At 42.4% G+C, this 18,433-nt stretch overlaps 1 protein-coding gene across 1 annotated transcript in view; it reads right to left on the bottom strand.

Moving 5' to 3' along the window:
- gtf2e1 (general transcription factor IIE, polypeptide 1, alpha) overlaps positions 1 to 18,433 on the bottom strand; it is a 41,162-nt gene that overhangs the window by 3,648 nt on the left and 19,081 nt on the right. Inside the window, exons 3-4 of the mRNA XM_071340635.1 lie at positions 1,790 to 1,991; positions 1,054 to 1,298 (exon numbers count right to left, since the gene is read on the bottom strand). Of these exons, the coding sequence (XP_071196736.1) occupies positions 1,054 to 1,298; positions 1,790 to 1,991 (447 nt within the window). The remainder of the gene's footprint in view (positions 1 to 1,053; positions 1,299 to 1,789; positions 1,992 to 18,433) is intronic.

Genomic DNA, 18,433 nt, shown 5'->3' with positions numbered 1-18,433 from the left:
ACATGAACGGTTCGCTACAAGCGGGAATCAGGCAGGTAATTACAAGACTACTCATTAAATGGGGTGCACAGAGCTTTCTGTTTGCCACAGAAAGTGTTGTTGTGCAGTAGGCCTGAGTTCGAACCCAGTCACTTATATTGGTGCAGTGATCTCTGAGTATGAGGTCAAAGAGGGTTCGATGAAGCTTGCTGGAGACTAGCGTCAGCTTCCTGAACGCATCCCTCTGGGCTTTCTCCCAGTGGGCTAACACAGTATTGTGACATGTAGGAGACCCGGTTCGAACCCAGTCAGTCACAAGAGCAAGAGGAAACAGGGAGTGGAAAGAGTATCCTTAGACGGGTTCTGACATGGCTATTTAACTAGATTATATTTGGGGTCGTCTTGCGGTTTGAGTGACACTCCATTCTAACGCGGCCTGTGATCATCAGAGTGGAACAGAAGGCACGTCCATGCTCCCAGAGAGTCTTAGCATTCATAATAGCTCGTAGCCAAATTGGTTCAAATGCTAGAGCCAAATTCATGGGCAAGAAAATAACCTCAACATGCCACATTGGATTCAGAAACTGTTCTCCTCTATCTTTCCTCTCTGGCGAAGTACCAGGATGTTGTCTCTGATGATTCAGAGAACTGAATTAGAAATCAGAATCCATTGGGGAAGTTGAATACAAAACTTTGATCAACTTGAAATGACAGGTTTGTCAACTTGATAGACAATGAATGCAATAGCTACCATATTGAAACTGAATATATACATATTGAATAATACATTTAAAAACAAAGTGATATTCATTCAATTTCAAATCATGAAATACAAGTTTGATTTATGAATTGAATGATTACATTTATGCATTACAAATTCTAAAATATTAAACTCAATATCCTAATACAAATTAAAATACTGTTGGCACTGAAATCGCTTCATAAAATGATTTGGAGAACAAGTACACAAAGGAAAGCCTAGACAGACAAAGAGAGAGAGACACAAACAGACAGACAGAGGGAGAGAGAAACAGCAGAGTCCGTACTGCGCTACAGCAGCACTTAGTAACTCACAGTTCTTGAGTGGGTCTGGCTCGCTGTACGTTCCTCCATGCACGGTGCTCTCTGTCAGCCACACGGGTCTCTCCCTAGGTGCCTTCCCCTCGCTGGCCTGCTTGCGCTGCTGCTCCTCCTGCTCCCCCATGCTGATCTCCACGTTCTGGGTGTACAGGTCGGCGTAGGACGAGCCCTTGGTGGACCAGGCCTCACGGTGGGGACCGCCAGCTGCTGCACCCGCTGCCGCCGCCGCACGGTCTCGACTACAGGGCGGGACAGAGAGGAGAGCGCGACAAGTTAGCACTGTTGCACGGGACAGTAGTTCAGTGTGATCTGTTAATGAGAAGCCCGAGAGCAGTAAACTACATTGCATTCCACTAATAACAACAGACACAAGGACTTCATCTGTGAATAAGTCACAGTGACCTGTTACAGGTCAGTTTACAGGAGAGCCATATATTTAGGAAGTTGGGCCAACTTTTTACATTTTAAATATTGTTGTAATTCTAGACATTGTTACATAGCATTCTTTAAATACCCCCCATGTAATGTTAATGTGGTGCTAACATAGCTGCCATAGAGTGTTGTAGTGTCATGTAAAATGCATCATAAGTCAGAAACCTCAACGTCCTAACTAAATATAACGCTCTGGTGTACAGGACTAGCCGAGCGGTGACAGGACCACATTTACAGCGGGACTCAGAAAAACGTGAACACTGATTGGATGTTGGAGGTGAAAGGGGGTGGGGCCGACCTCTGTTTGAGGGCAGGGATCTCGGCAGGTTCGGGCTCCAGCAGGTCGTTTGATAGGTGGACGTCCTCGGTCTCACGCAGCAGCACGTATATGGGCTCGATCTGTTCGTTGAAACGGGCCACCAGGGTCCTGGCATCCTTCTTGGGCACCGCAGACTCGTCCTCCTCTACCTCCGTCTGACAGAACGTACAGCGAAACGTCCCTGAGAGATAGGGAGGAGAGAGAGCGAGATAGGGAGGAGAGAGATAGGGAGGAGAGGGAGAGAGAGAGAGAGAGAGATAGGGAAGAGAGAGAGAGATAGGGAGGAGAGAGAGAGAGTTAGGGAGGAGAGGGAGAGAGAGAGGGAGAGAGAGATAGGAAGGAGAGAGAGAGTTAGGGAGGAGAGAGAGAAAGAGTGCAGCATGAGTTCGAGGTCTCCAGGGCTGGTGCTGGTGCAGTTTAAGGCTTGCGTGAACATGGTTGATGAATAATGCATGGCGGCGGTGGTGGTGTAGCTCCAGAGAACAGATAAAACTTGAAAATGTGCATTTCTCTTGCTCTCTCCCTCCCTCTTTCTCACCCCCGCTGGCTAGCTGATTACACATCCCCCCCCCCCCCCCACCCCTACCACGGAAAAAACTAACTAAGGCAACCTACGGTAGGTTAGTAGGTATCGAACGCCGTTTTGGTCAGTACCCGTCTCGTCATCTGACGCGTCAAATAAGAGTAATTGACCAATCTGGACTTGAATAGCACAGCACGTCACTTAATAATTGAACACGTACATAATTGTTTTACGAAGTGATTACACTACCACTCGTAATTCACATGTCACAGAGATTTCACTGGTATATTTGGAATTATAAACTGGGTGGTTCGAGCACTGAATGCTGATTGGCTGACAGCCGTGGAATATCAGAACATATACCACATTCAATTAGTAAAAAAAATAATGTTTTGTCATACGTTGGTAACCAGTTTATAATAGCAATAAGGCACCTTGGGGGTGTGTGCTATATGGCCAATATACCACGGCTAAGGGCTGTATCCAGGCACTCCGTGTTGTGTCGTGCATAAGAACAGCCCTTAGCCGTGGTATATTGGCTATATACCACACCTCCTAAGGCCTTATTGCTCAAGTATGACGCTGGTAAAGTTGGTTGGGTTAGACGGTTCAGACCACAGGCAGGAGCAATGCAGTGACGGAGCAGATAGACCAGAAAGAAGAACACGGATGTAGAGGCGTCTGTCTGTCTGTCGTTCCTCTAGTTACTCAATCCCCCTGGAGGAGACCGGCTGTGTGACGGAAACCCACCCGAGTGTGTGTGTGGTGTGTCATCATACAGACTTCTCCCCTCTGGTCTTCTGAGGGGGACAGTTACAGTATCTCATCCCACACACCATGGGAGACCCAATATGGCCCATACAAACAAACACACAGATACACACATGCAGTCATTTACACCACCACACAAACACGGTGCCCCCTGCGAAGAGATCCTGATTAGAGCATTGGGAACATGATGGACACACACACACATTCATTTTTGTCAGCTGTATTACATTTGTCTTTTTCTCTTATATACAGAACAAAAATATAACCGAAACATGCAAAGTGTTGGTCCTATGTTTCATGAGCTGAAATAAAAGATCCCAGAAATGTTCCATACACACAAAAAGCTTATTTCTCTCCAATTTTGTCCACAAATTTGTTTACATCCCTGTTAGTGAGCATTTCTCCTTTGCCAAGATAATCCATCCACCTGACATAAGCAACGGACAACAAACAAAATGGAATTTTATCGATGGCTCCGTGACGAGACCCTGAAGCCCATCGTCATGCTATTCATCCGCTGCCATCACCTCATGTTTCAGCATGATGATGCACGGCCCCATGTCGCAAGGATCGATACACAAATCCTGGAAGCTGACAACGTCCCAGTTCTTCCATGGCTTGCATACTCACCAGACATGTCACCCTTTGAGCATGTTTTGGGATGCTCTAGATCACGCCTGGGCAATTCCTGTCCTCGGGGGGGGGGTTTGATTGGTGTCACACACCCCCCCCCCCCATCCCTAGCAAACACAGCTGATTTAAACTAATTGCAATCTAAACTGAAGATCATGATTAGGTGATTATTGGAGCCGGGTGTGTTAGTTGGGACTGGGGCAAAACTGTGACACCAATCAGGACACCGAGGACTGGAGTTACCCAGGCCTGCTCTAGAACGACGTGTACGACAGCGCGTTTCAGTATCAAGCAACTTCGCACAGCCACTGAAGAGGAGTGGGACAACATTCCACAGGCCGCAACCAACAGCCTGATCAACTCTATGAGGAAGGAGATGTATCGCGCTGCATGAGGAAAATGGTGGTCACACCAGATACTGACCGGTTCTGATGCACGCCCCTACCATTTTCTTTTAATAAAGGTATGTGTGTAGATCAGGGTCTAATTGACTTATTTAAATTGACTGAATCCTTTAAATGAACTATACCTTAGTAAAATCTTTGACATTTTCGCAAAATGCGTTTATATTTTTGTTCAGTGTATTTGATATTATTTACCTCTAACTTCTATCATGTGCACATTCAGATAGGTCCAACTAGGCTACTACCCCCTCATATAGCTGACACATTGCTATTGTGGCATATTGTGACCAACGCCAGCCATGATTTACCATGTAGGTTACAAAGCCTTGGCTACAGGTTAAACAGTTTAGGTATACCGCTCTTTTCTCCCAATCACAACCCTGGGATGCGGTAGATAAATTATTCCCTTAAAAGGGGGATAATCTGAGTTTGACAACACTGCCAGAAATATTACTGTGCTTCTAATATTAAGCAATTGCTAATAGCATAAATATTTTCCCAAATCGGGAAAAAAAAATTAAAAAATGCACTCGCATCTGCCGACCACGAGAGCGGCAACACAGATTAATAACAGCGCACAAAAAAAAAATCTGATGTGAACAAAGCAAAATAGCCTAGCTACATGAAAGTTCAAGAGAGTATACGTCATTTCTTCTAGTTGAGGTTAGTTACAATCGAAGTGTCCTGGCTCGCTGGCTACGCATCAGTTCAAAACTGAGCCATCTGCTCCATAGGCTATTTTCAGTCCCTTAGATGGGAACGGCACCAGCATGACTACAGACCCTCAACCACCCGCCCTGTGTGTGTGTCACCCTCAAATGAACGCCTGTCAACAGTTTGAACGATCCACTGGCTCATTGCCAACAACTTCAAATAACAAGAAACAAAAATCGCAGTCCGTTTCGGTCTGCTTTTCCTGTTTCCAATGTGACAGACTAAAATAAGGAAAAAATGAAAATCTGACAAACGAAGATAAGACAAATAGCTACGGGTGAAAACATAGCAATACGTGTATTTTTTTTCCCTTGACAGGGGAATGTATGGACAAGCAAGAAGAGTGTGATCTCTCTCTCTCTCTCTGTGCGTGCGTCTGGCCACCACAATGCACAGGAGCTAGTACCGGCTGCACCAGGTGAACAGAGAGGACCAACAGCCACTACATACTGTGTGTGTGACAGAAAATGGCCTCCAGCTTTCTGATTGGTGACAAGGTGGAAAGTGAGGGCACGCTTGTCGAGAGTGACACCTCTCCACAGAGGAATAGCGACTGACATGGACTGAGGTGTCATTACCGCCGCAGGAGAGAGGGAGGTGACATGACTCAACTCTGGCTGACGAGCTGAAGAACAAAATACTCCCTGCAACAAGAAAATCTATATTGAAAAGCTTAAAATAACTCCTTAGCACAAACTGCCAAACTGCAAAGAGGAAAAGTCAGATCCCACAGATGAGCCTTCACAAGCCAGCCAGACAGTTATAGAAAATCGAGTGGTTCAACACTGCCCAGTGGACCCCCAAACGTTTCACAAGTTTGTTGTAGCCCTGAACTAGCTAATTCATTTACCTAATCGACTGCTTTATAATTTGTTTAAAAGTAGACACAGATGTACTAGTTCAAATACATGGAACCATTAATGCCAAGGACAATGGGGGGGGGGGAGCTCAGACCCAGACAGAGAGAACAAGCCTCAGAGGGAGCCCATGCTAGTCTAACAGAAGGGAGATCAGCGAGAGAGACCAGAGAGAGACCATAGAGAGAGACCAGAGAGAGACCATAAAGACCAGAGAGAGAGAGAGAGAGACCATAAAGACCAGAGAGAGAGAGAGACCATAAAGAACAGAGAGAGAGAGAGAGAGACCATAGAGACCAGAGAGACCAGAGAGAGAGAACATAGAGACCAGAGAGAGAGAGACCATAAAGACCAGAGAGAGAGAGAGAGAGACCATAAAGAACAGAGAGAGAGAGAGAGACCATAAAGACCATAGAGACCAGAGACACCAGAGAGAGAGAGACCATAAAGACCAGAGAGAGAGAGACCATAAAGACCAGAGAGAGAGAGACCATAAAGACCAGAGAGAGAGAGAGACCATAGACAGAGACCATATAGAAAGAGAGAGACCAAAGAGAGACCATAGAGACAGAAAACATATAGAGAGAGTAGAGGTTGACCGATTAATTGATTAATTAGGGGCGATTTCAAGTTTATAACAATCAGTAATCTGCCTTTTTGGACAACGATTATGGACGATTACATTGCAATCCACGAGGAGACTGCGTTGCAGGCTGACCACCTGTTACGCGAGTGCAGCGTCAAAAGGACCTTGTGGCTGCAAGGAGCCAAGGTAAGTTGCTAGCTAGCATTAAACTTATCTTATAAAAAAACTATCAATCTTCACATAATCACTAGTTAACTACACATAGTTGATGATATTACTAGGTCAACTAGCTTGTCCTGCGTTGCATATAATCAAAGTGGTGCCTTTTCATTTATCATCGAATCACAGCCTACTTCAACTTCGCCAAACGGGCGATGATTTAACAAAAGCACATGCGCGAAAAAAGCACAATGGTTGCAATAATGTACCTAACCATGAACATCAATGCCTTTCTTAAAATCAATACACAAGTATATATTTTTAAACCTACATACGTAGTTAAAAGAAATTAATGTTAGCAGGCAATAGGGAAATTCTCTTGCATTCAGTGCAAGCAGTCAGTGTATATGCAGCAGTGTTGGCCGCCTGGCTCGTTGCGAACTGTTGAAAGGCCATTTTTTCCTAACAAAGACCGGAATTAATTTGCCAGAATTGTATAAAATTATGACATAACATTGAAGATTGTTCAATGTAACAGTAATATTTAGACTTAGGGTTGCCACCGGTTCGATAAAATACGGAACGGTTCTGTATTTCACTGAAAGAATAAATGTTTTGTTTTCGAAATTATAGTTTCCGGATTTGGCCATATTAATGACCAAAGGTTCGTATTTCTGTGTGTTTATTATATTATAATAAAGTATATGATTTGATATTTGATAGAGCAGTCTGACTGAGCGGTGGTAGGCAGCAGCAGGCTGGTAAGCATTCATTCAAACAGCTCTTAGCAATGCTTGAGGCACAGTGCTGTTTATGACTTCAAGCCTATCAACTCCCGAGATTTGGCTGGCAATACTAAAATGCCTATAAGAGCATCCAATAGTCAAAAGTATATGAAATACAAAATGATATAGAGAGAAATAGTCCTATAATAACTACAACCTAAAACTTCTTAACTGGGAATATTGAAGACTCATGTTAAAAGGAACCACCAGCTTTCATGTGTTCTCATGTTCTGAGCAAGGAACTTAAACGTTAGCTTTTTTTTAATTATTTTTTACATGGCACATATTGCACTTTTATTTTCTTCTCCAACACTGTGTTTTTGCATTATTTAAACCAAATTGAACATGTTTCATTATTATTTGAGACGAAATAGATTTTATTTATGTATTATATTCAAATAAAAGTGTTCATTGTTCATTCAGTATTGTTGTAATTGTCATTTATTACAAATTATATATATATTATTAAAAAAAAAATTATTTTTTTTTTTAATTATATATATATATATATATATATTTAAAAAAATATATAAATATATATATATATATATATATTTTTTTTAAACGGACGATTAATCTGTATCGGCTTTTTTGGGTCCTCCAATAATCGGTATCGGTGTTGAAAAATCATAAATCGGTCAACCTCTAAGAGAGAGACCATATAGAGAAACCATAGAGAGAGACCAGAATGAGACCATAGAGAGAGAGAGAGAGAGACCAGAATGAGACCAGAGTGAGCCCATAAAGACAGAAAACATAGAGACCATATAGAAAAAGAAACCCTAGAAAGAGAGAGAAAACAGAAAGACCATAGAGAGAGAGAAAAAACAGAGACTAGAGAATAGAGGTTCGGGGGTCCAACCTGTTTTTACAATTATAAGCATTGGGAGAAAAACCAAATAGAAAATCTACATACAGAATTCCGCAGAATTATCCTACATATCAAAAGAAACTACCAAATAATGCATGCCAAGTGGAACTCGGACCATTCCCTTAAATTGTAAATATAAAGAAAAGGACACCAAAAAAGGGAGACACAAAAAGACATGGCTACCCAAAGAGGAGTGTCTATGTGGTCACTGCACGACAGGGGAGGAAGAGACAGAGATGCACTTTTTCCTTCACTGTGAGAAAAACTCACAAATAAGATATTTTTTCAAGGAAATATCTCAATCAATTCCCAACTTCTGTGCATTTACTAATAACATAAAGCTGGGAATTATTCTGGGTGAGGGAGAAACTGCAAATATTACCGCCAGATATGTATATGATTGCCAGAGCCTGAGGGACATCCCATGACCATTCATTCCTTTGAAGTATTTACATTGTATATAACTAACAAGAAATACATAGTGTAGCCATTATCCATGTACATTTGGTTGTTTATTTATTAGCCATTTCTTTTTATTTTATTAAACTTATCGACCAAAGATTACACAATACAACAGTCGTGTTCTACCTGTATACATGATTACACACTAAACACAGTATCAATCAAATGTTTGGACACACCTAATCATTCAAAGGTTTTTCTTTATTTTTACTATTTTCTACATTGTAGAATAATAGTGAAGACATCAAAACAATGAAATAACACATATGGAATCATGTAGTAACCAAAAAAGTGTTAAACAAATCAAAATATATTTAATATATATTTGAGATTCTTCAAAGTAGCCACCCTTTCCCTTGGTGACAGCTTTGCACACTCTTGGCATTCTCTCAACCAGCTTCACCTGGAATGCTTTTCCAACAGTCTTGAAGGAGTTCCCACATTTGCAGAGCACTTGTTGGCTGCTTTTCCTTCACTCTGTGGTCCAACTCATCCCAAACCATCTCAAATGGTGCAGCACTCCATTACTCTCCGTCTTGGTCAAATAGCCCTTACACAGCCTGGGAGGTGTGCTGAGTCACTGTCCTGTTGAAAAATAAATGATAGTCCCACTAAGATGGGATGGCATATCGCTGCAGAACGCTGTGGTAGCCATGCTGGTGAAGTGTGCCTTGAATTATAAATAAATCACAGACAGCGTCACCAGCAAAGCACCACCACACCTCCACCTCCATGCTTCACGGTGGGAACTACACAGAGAAATCTTCCGTTCACCTACTCTACGTCTCACAAAGACACGACGGTTGGAACCAAAAATCTTCGATTTGGACTCATCAGACCAAAGGACAGATTTCCACCATTGCTCGTGTGTCTTGTCCCAAGTAAGTCTCTTCTTATTATTGGTGTCCTTTAGTAGTGGTTTCTTTGCAGCAATTCGACCATGAAGGCCTGATTCACGCAGTCTCCTCTGAACAGTTGATGTTGAGATGTGTCTTACTTGAACTCTGTGAGGCATTTATTTGGGCTGCAAATTCTGAGGCTGGTAACTAATGAACTTATCCTCTGCAGCAGAGGTAACTCCAGGTCTTCCTTTCCTGTGGCGGTCCTCATGAGAGCCAGTTTCATCATAGCGCTTGATGATTTTTGTGACTTCACATCAAGAAACTTTCAAAAGTTCTTGAAATTTTCCGGATTGACCGGCCTTCATGTCTATTAGTAACGGACTGTCGTTTCTCTTTGCTTATTTGAGCCGTTCTTGCCATAATATGGACTTGGTCTTTTACCAAATAGAGCTATCATCTGTATACCACCCCTACCTTGTCTCAACACAACTGATTGGATTAAACGCATTAAGGCACACCTGTTAATTGAAATGCATTCCAGCTGACTACCTCATGAAGCTGGTTGAGAGAATACCAAGTGTGCGCAAAGCTGTCAAAGGCAAAGGGTGGCTACTTCATAAAATATATTTTGATTTGTTTAACACTTTTTTGGTTACTACATGATTCTGTGTGTGTTATTTCATAGTTTCTAGTTTCTAGAAAATTGTAAAAACAAAGAAAAGCCCTTGAATGAGTAGGTGTGTCCAAACTTTTGACTGGTACTATAAATACAAAAATATGTGGACACCCATTCAAGTTAGTGGATTCAGCTATTTCAGCCACACCCGTTGCTAACAGGTGTATAAAATTGAGCACACAGCCATGCAATCTCCATAGACAAACATTGGCAGTAGAATGGCCTTACTGAAGAGCTCAATGACTTCCAACGTGGCACCGTCATAGGACGGCACCTTTCCAACAAGTCAGTTCTACACATTTCTGCCCTGCTACAGCTTCCCCGGTCAACTGTAAGTGCTGTTATTGTGAAGCGGAAACGTCTAGGAGCAACAAAGGCTCAGCCACAAGCTCAGGCCACGTCTGTCCTCGGTTGCAACACTCACTACTGAGTTTCAAACTGCCTCTGGAAGCAACGTCAACACAAGAACTGTTCTTCGGGAGCTTCATGAAATGGGTTTCCATGGCCGAACAGCCGCACACAAGCCTAAGATCACCATGCACAATGCCAAGCGTCGGGTGGAGTGGTGTAAAGTTTGCCGCCATTGGACTCTGGAGCAGTTGAAACGCGTTCTCTGGAGTGATGAATCACACTTCACCATCTGGCAGTCCGATGGATAAATCTGGTTTGGCGGATGCCAGGAGAACGCTACCTGCCCTAATACATAGTGCCAACTGTAAAGTTTGGTGGAGGAGGAATAATGTAGCGTATTATTATTACTACTGAAATGAACTGTATTTCATTATCCTCATTGCAGTATTTACTGAAATGGTGTACCACTACGCTGCTCTGGCAATATCTAAAAATTGTATTTCATGCCAATATAGAAATCATTTTTTTTGGAGAGGGACCAGAGAGAGAGAGCTTGGCTGTTAATGGTAATCCCATTTCCACTACTACTAATATTATTGCCGTTGGTCCCACCATTTTTTTGTTATACGTATTCTTTGCCAATGTACGTAATTTAACTTGCCATGTCAATAAAGTCTACTGAATTGAATTGAGAGAGCAGAGATTAAGTATATGTTGCTATGTGAGTACGCCTGTGTCTAACACATCCCTCCAGATTACACTGCTGTGTTTCTAACAGTGAAGGCCGACTAGCCAGAAAATAACCACTCTCCAACACTCCATCCCCTCTCGGAAAGAAAATGGGAAAAAAGGAAATCACCGTCTTTGATTTGACTAAAGACAGGCCTTTGCAATTTACACATAATCACAGGCTAAAAACAGAGTGCTGGCTGGCGAGCCTAGACTAGACAACGTTAGCAGGCCTTTTTCTATCTCATCAAAGCCCGTGACAATTAGCCGGGTGACAGAGAAAATGAGGCTTGGGGAGGCTTTTGTCTCAAGCTGAGAACAGAATGTATCTGGAACTGGGATCCTAATTACAGCTCTGCTCACAGCTTATTTGGGTGGGGGAAAAGTTGGCATGCAGATTCCCCTTCATGCTTATCAAATATTAATATGTTGGGCAAAAATGATACGGACTCCGCCGTAGAGAGTTGGGTGGTGATATGTCTTTCGTAGAGAGAACAAGACTAGAGGTCTGTAATGGAGAGGGTGGGTTAAATTGGGAGGCTGGTGACTAATTGTGTTAAAGGGAAGTTGGAGCTCAAAGTTGAGTTCAAAGTTAATCATAAGACTTGAAGGAAGTGAATTCAGTCTTACCAGGAAAAATACCATCTGATTACCTAGTTGCTAGTACTGTACAGTCGGGAGTGGCTTGTTATTTCACATCTCATTTATGGAACAATGTTCAGAATAACCTACAGTTGGATGCATTGGTGCCACTCGGGCAATTCAGAGTGTTGGTTGAAGACCTCTTTTCTGAGGAATGTGGTTGTTTTTTTATGATGCCCCCCCCCCCCCTATTTATTGATTGCACTTTGTATTTGATGCGTCTATTTCTGTATTCTGCAGGTCTCATTTGTAATAGAGAACTGGGACGCAATGTGACTCCCTGTTAAAATATAGGTTAAATAAAATAACCCGCAAATTTAGAAAAAGCACTGTAGCCTACAGTCAGATGCCGCAACGATTTTTTTGACAGGGGGTGCAGTGTTATTATTACCATTTGCCAATTTAGATAAGCAGAAACATATGTCTATAATTAACAACATTTTGGTGGGCTATTTCTTGGTCAACTTGTCTATAATTAGATACATGCAGCTTCTCTTGTGCCATCACTTGTTGACCTGGAAGACAAAATAAACCCTTTCTTACCAGAAATTGTCATAAAATCAATAGAATGAATGCTACACTGAACAAAAACATAAAATGCAACATGTAAAGTGTTGGTCCCATGTTTCGTGAGCTGAAATACAATATCCCAGCTTATTTCTTTAAAATGTTGTGCACAAATTTCTTTAAATTACTTTTAGTGAGCATTTCTCCTTTGCCAAGGAGACCTTGGCAGGTGTGGCATTTCAAGGTGGTGAGTAAACAGCACGATCATTACACAGGTGCACCTTGTGCTGGGGACAATAAAAGGCTACTAAAATGTGCAGTTTACAACACAATGCCACAAATGTCTCAAGTTGAGGAAGTGTGCAATTGGCAGGCTGAATGCAGGACTGTCCACCAGAGCTGTTGCAGAGAAATTATTGTTAATTTCTCTATCATAAGCCGCCTCCAACGTTGTTTTATAGAATTTGTCAGTATGTCCAACCGGCCTCACAACAGCAGACCACATGTAACCACGCCAGCCCAGAACCTCCACATACGGCTTCTTCACCTTCGGGATCGTCTGAGACCAGCCATCCGGACAGCTGATAAAACAGTTTGCACAACCGTCTCAGGGAAGCTCTTCTGTGTGCTCGTCCTCCACACCAGGGTCTTAACCTGACTGCATTTAGGTGTTGTAACCGACTTCAGCGGGCAAATGCTCACCTTTGATGGCCACTGGCAATCTGGAGAAGTGTGCTCCTCATAGATGAATCCCAGTTTCCACTGTATGAGGTAGATGGCAGACAGCGTGTATGGCGTGGTGTGGGTGAGCGGTTTGCTAATGTCAACGTTGTGAACAGAGTGCCTGCTGGTGGCGGTGGGGTTATGGTATGGGCAGGCATAAGCTACGAACGATGGCAATTTGAATGCAGAGATATCGTGACGAGATCCTGAGTCCCATTGTTGTGCCATTTATCTGCCGCCATCACCTAACGCTTCAGCATGATAATGCAAGGTCCATGTCACAAGGATCTGTTCAGCTGGAAGCTGAAAATGTCCCAATTCTTCAAATGGCCTGCATACCCACCAGACATGTCACCCATCGAGCATGTTTGGGGTGTTCTGGATCGACATGTACGACAGGGTGTTCCAGTTCCCACCAATATCCAGCAACTTCACACAGCCATTGAAGGGGAGTGGGAAAAATATAGGGAGATATACACCATATACTTACTGGTCTTCTGATCCACACCCCTACTTTTTTTAAAGGTATTTGTGACCACCAGATGCATATCTGTATCCCCAGTCATGTGAAATCCATAGATTAGGGCCTATTTAATTAAAATTGACTGATTTCCTTATATAAATGGTAACTCAGTAAAATCTGACATTTTTACATGTTGTGTTTATATTGTTGCGTAGTTGACGTCGGTAAAGTTCTCTTTTATCTCTGCTTCTCTCACACACAGCAAATACGTTTAGGGACCGGGGAGATAATGTTATAACAAAAACAAACAAAAAAGATTTTCTGGGCAAAATTTACAAACGACATCCGTTTTACCGGTTTTAAGGGAAGTAAAAGACGTGAAAAATCGACCCAACATGTACCTGATAAGATTTCAGTTCGGCTTGGATGCATATTTTGTGTGTTTGAAATACTATTAGCTTTTATGATGCTGATAAAGATAGAGCACCTTTTTAGAAGGTCCCTAACCGCACATCCATTCTCCCTGTAACGTGCGCGCTAAGAAACGGGAAGCAAGTACAGGGAGTGAATTTAATAAATAAATGAAACATGGAACAAAACAAGAGTAGCGTAGACATGAGACAGGAACAGAAAAAACAACGCCTGATGAAAGAACCAAAGGGAGTGACAGATATAGGGAAGGTAATCAGGAGGGTGATGGAGTCCAGGTGAGTCTGATGAGGCGCTGGTGCGCATAACGATGGTGACAGGTGTGCGTAATAATAAGCAGACTGCCTACCTCGAGCGCCGGAGAGAGAGTATACGTGACACTCTCAAGATGCTGAAAGAAATCAATCATATTTCTCCACTCCTGTTCCAGTCAAAATGTAAACTTGGTGTATAGTTTTACTGTAAAAGCTGCTTAATTCTGCAGGAGTTAATATATGACTCCAATCTATTCCGATGGTAAATAAGCAGCCTTTCAAGAGCCTTGCCTTATGCGGGCCAAAACTGCTCATAGCAGCAGGAGCCCATCTCCTGTTTCTGTAGCACGAGGCAGCTTGTTGTACAAGTACACCCCCTCTATCACATTCCAATGGTAGCTGTGAAAATCCAGAGCTGTGCTTTAGGGAGGGTGGAAACACTTCCATTGTCATCTGTTATTCCCTGTGATGTGGTGTTGAGTGTTGCTGGGCCAGCAGAAACAGCTAACAGATTGGTAACAGTGAACCCCGTGCTCTCTCCCTGTCAATCTCTGCAGGCAGGCCTAGCTGTCTCTCTGGTATGGGGTACTGTTACTGCCACAGCGGCACCATTCGATATGGACGACAGGAAAACAGGTGCTCAGTGCTCTGGAGAGATGGACGGTGACATAGCCCTGTACACTCGTACCCGTATACAGTTTGAAAATGGGAGATTTGGGCACTAAAATTGGAACATAGTGGCTGTACAGTAACATACTATACATGACGTCAGTGCTCTGGCTCTGCGCTCACAGTGCTGTGTGGGTTTTGACTGACAGCGGTTCTGAACTTGAGCACAGCACATGACAAGTTGCCCCCATCCCTCCCCGTAATTGGGCAACTTTTGCAAATTTTGCGTTGTTTGAGTGAGGATTAGAGGACTTTTATGTATTTTGAAAGATGAGACATTGAGGATTATAATAAATACTACTTGATGTCATACAAGCAAGCCAAAAACCTGTGAGTCCAAATGTGCTCTGCACATTTCATATCATAAAACACATGTCATATACAGTGTCAACATGATCACTGTGAACATGGTGTCATACTCTGGGTTGTTCTGAACAGAATGAGCTTGTTTTTGTATTGTGAAGAAACTTTGCCGCGGAACACGCACCTGAATGCACTCACGACTTACAATTACGATCAGTTTCTCTGAGACGGGTTGTGTTGCAAGCAAAGCAACTACAAGTGCGATTGCTCTAGTTCCTCAAAGGCACAGCTAGGAGAGCAAAAAAAAAAAAAAGCCTTATAGTTGACTCTTCTTTCAGTGATGAAATTACGTAGGATCTGTGCACTTTGGAGGTGTGTGGCAACTTGGAAACCAGTTAGTCCTCTCACTCAAACCCTTTTATTTGTCTTATGTTCTACCTACCTCAAATATCATGTTACTGAATGTATCTGAATCCAGAGTATTTTCAGAGTATTTTCAGATTTCGTTATCAACAAATGCAGCGAAAAGTACAGTAAAATGCACATAAAATCAACAGCGTACGGTTTGGATTCAGTCTTGTGTAAAGTGTAAAGGGTTAATGGAGAAGAAAACAATTGAGAGACGTAAGCAAAATGCTTCCAAAAAATGGACAGTAGGGCAAGATTTGGCAACAGCACTGGTGACCCGTCATTCAGGGCAATTGGGGCAGAGCCTCACCTATTTAGCAAAAAAATTCAAATATATATAATTTTTTTGATGCCTGTTTTGCATGTTATTTTGGCATTAATTTGTGTCACATATCAGTTCGCAAACAATTTTAAAAAAGAAAAAAAATCATTGAGTTAATAAAGTCGCATACAAACATGGTCTCCTTTTTGCTTTCTTTAGTAAGGCAGCTCCAAAATGCAGGTGTTTCAGCCTAGCTCAGTGCTTTCTGTGGTGGTGGTGCAGCCAGCGGAAAATAAGGAGTGTAGGGGTTGGTAATATTCTCTAGTTGCGCCGTGATTGGCTCAGTGTTCTGTCACTCATGGGACCACTACGTCACCGCAAAATCTACGGGTAGAGCTCGAAAATTCCCTTGGGTGCTGCCATAGTGTTACATTAGAAGTGCCTATCCAAGAATGCTCAAGGTCATTGGCCACAGATAAAATTATGTCAAATCATGTTATATCTACCATAGCTTTGATTGGGCATGGCAACATTATTCTTTCAAAATCTTAGCTAGCAGTCATCATCATGAATCAATACGACAATCTACTTGCAAATCTTTTTCAATCGTTGTCATATGAAGAGAAATTATAGATAAAACGTATCGGTGCTCATCAGCCATTGGATAAACATTACACAACAAGTTGGAAATCGCAAATTCAACAAATTAGTGGTTTGGAAGGAATCAGTGGATAACTGCAAGCATTGCAAATAAATCCCTAGCCTGCCATTCAGTGGAGTGGGTGTGTGGTCCAAGTCTGGGTTTAAGGGTCTCCTTACCAAGCTTAAAAAAATAAACATTCAACACCATGGGCATTGGCCATGCTGTCAATCCAGCATGACGTCTGACGCATTCAAAACAACTAGAAACTCTGAAATCTCAGACTTCAGTGAGTTCAAGACAACTGGGAACTTATTATAAAAAAATAATAATAATAACTATCCCCAACTGGGAAAATAAGTTTTGAATGGTCATCCAATTCGGAATTCCAAGTCGGGAACTCGGGCCTCTTTCTAAAACTCTGATCTGAAGATCACTGACGTCATAATTCAACCTTGTTTTTTTTCTAGAGATCGCCGCTGTCTTGAAAGCACCTTAAATCCAGAGAATGAAAGAACTTTGATGACAAAGTTATGACAAAATTTGCCCACAAGGAACGCCACACCACCTTCCTGTTCAAGTGAGCACAGCAGAACAAGGTGAGTCCAAAAATGTATTGTATGCAGCTGCATAAATGATGTAATATGCCAGGGAGACATGTATACTGTAGCTAAGAAAGTAATACTAAGTGTGTTAAGCTGTTAGTAGCCCATGTGCCTCACCCTAATAATTTGGTCCCTTTCCCCCTCATAATTTAGCCTACCGTTCAGACTTGGTGGTGCACATGTAGCCTATAGCCTGTTTTAGAATAATGTAATTATCGAATATTGTAAGAGCTTTCATTGTCTGCTTATATGCCCTCTTTATTTATCCTACGGTTCTGACTTGGTGTACAGGGAGAATACTGTAAGAACGGCCCATGTTCTGAATTATATCGCTGTACATTTCAAAAGTGCTGAACAAATAGTTATATTGACTACGTCCATCCTAGCTCACTCATTGTCTTAATCAAAATTGCGGATTGCCTCATCCTCTCGTCGTCCCGTTATGCCATAGTTTGTACATCTCAATTGTCAGTAGAAACCACATTTGTTTACGCAAGTCAGCCATATCAGCTATGTTTTTTTAAAGGCAGTAAATGAAGCTGTTATAATCTGTTTTGCTGCCAGACAAGGCTCTGCTGTTTGCCAGGTATAGAAGTGGTAAGGATTCACTCCATGGTGCTGAAAAGAAAGCTCTGCTATTGGGACAGCTTTATCTAGGTCCAGCCATTTATTCAGAAAATTTTGATTTAAATACCATTTTTTTGATTTGATAAATTGGCAGTTAAGGGCCCAAAACAGTGTGGGTTGTAAGGACAATGAAATGTTACGTTATAGGAGCCTCGGCTAAATTTTATGCTTGAATGTGACTTCGACAGCCAAAGCAGATCTTATCTGCCAAAGACAAACGGCCAATCAAACCAAAGATCAGCTTATCTGCCCGGGACAAACAGCCAATCATGATATAGATCTTTCTTCTTCGTGATAAAACACGTAGAGTAGCCCTAATAACTGGAGAGCATCGTTCATCTACAAAAGGTTTGGATATTCCCTTCTCCAATCATAGACGATATGGGGCCGAAGCAGTGTAAGAGTGGTCACGCGGTCCTTCAAGCTCTCCCGTCTGTCTCCGGCTCTTCTCCTCAAACCAATAAAGATGACACTACTAACCTACTGAGACCAACTTCACATTTGGAATCAATGCTGGTTGAGCAACATTGTCCCCCTCTGCGCTTTCTTCCACGAGACAGGATTCTCATTGGAGCTAATCACTAGGCCTGGATGGTTTGGCAACACATGAGTGGGTTAGAAGGCTCAAATCTATTTTACTGAACCTTTATTTTGACAGTGAGTCATGCTGAGACCAAGGTCTCGTTTAGTGACTCGGCAGTGGGCTGAGTTGGGCATCACCATCAACC

The sequence above is a fragment of the Salvelinus alpinus genome, chromosome 14 (genome assembly GCF_045679555.1).
Source record: "Salvelinus alpinus chromosome 14, SLU_Salpinus.1, whole genome shotgun sequence".
Classification (NCBI taxonomy): Eukaryota; Metazoa; Chordata; class Actinopteri; order Salmoniformes; family Salmonidae; genus Salvelinus; species Salvelinus alpinus.
This window is presented reverse-complemented; position numbering and strand designations above follow the sequence as displayed.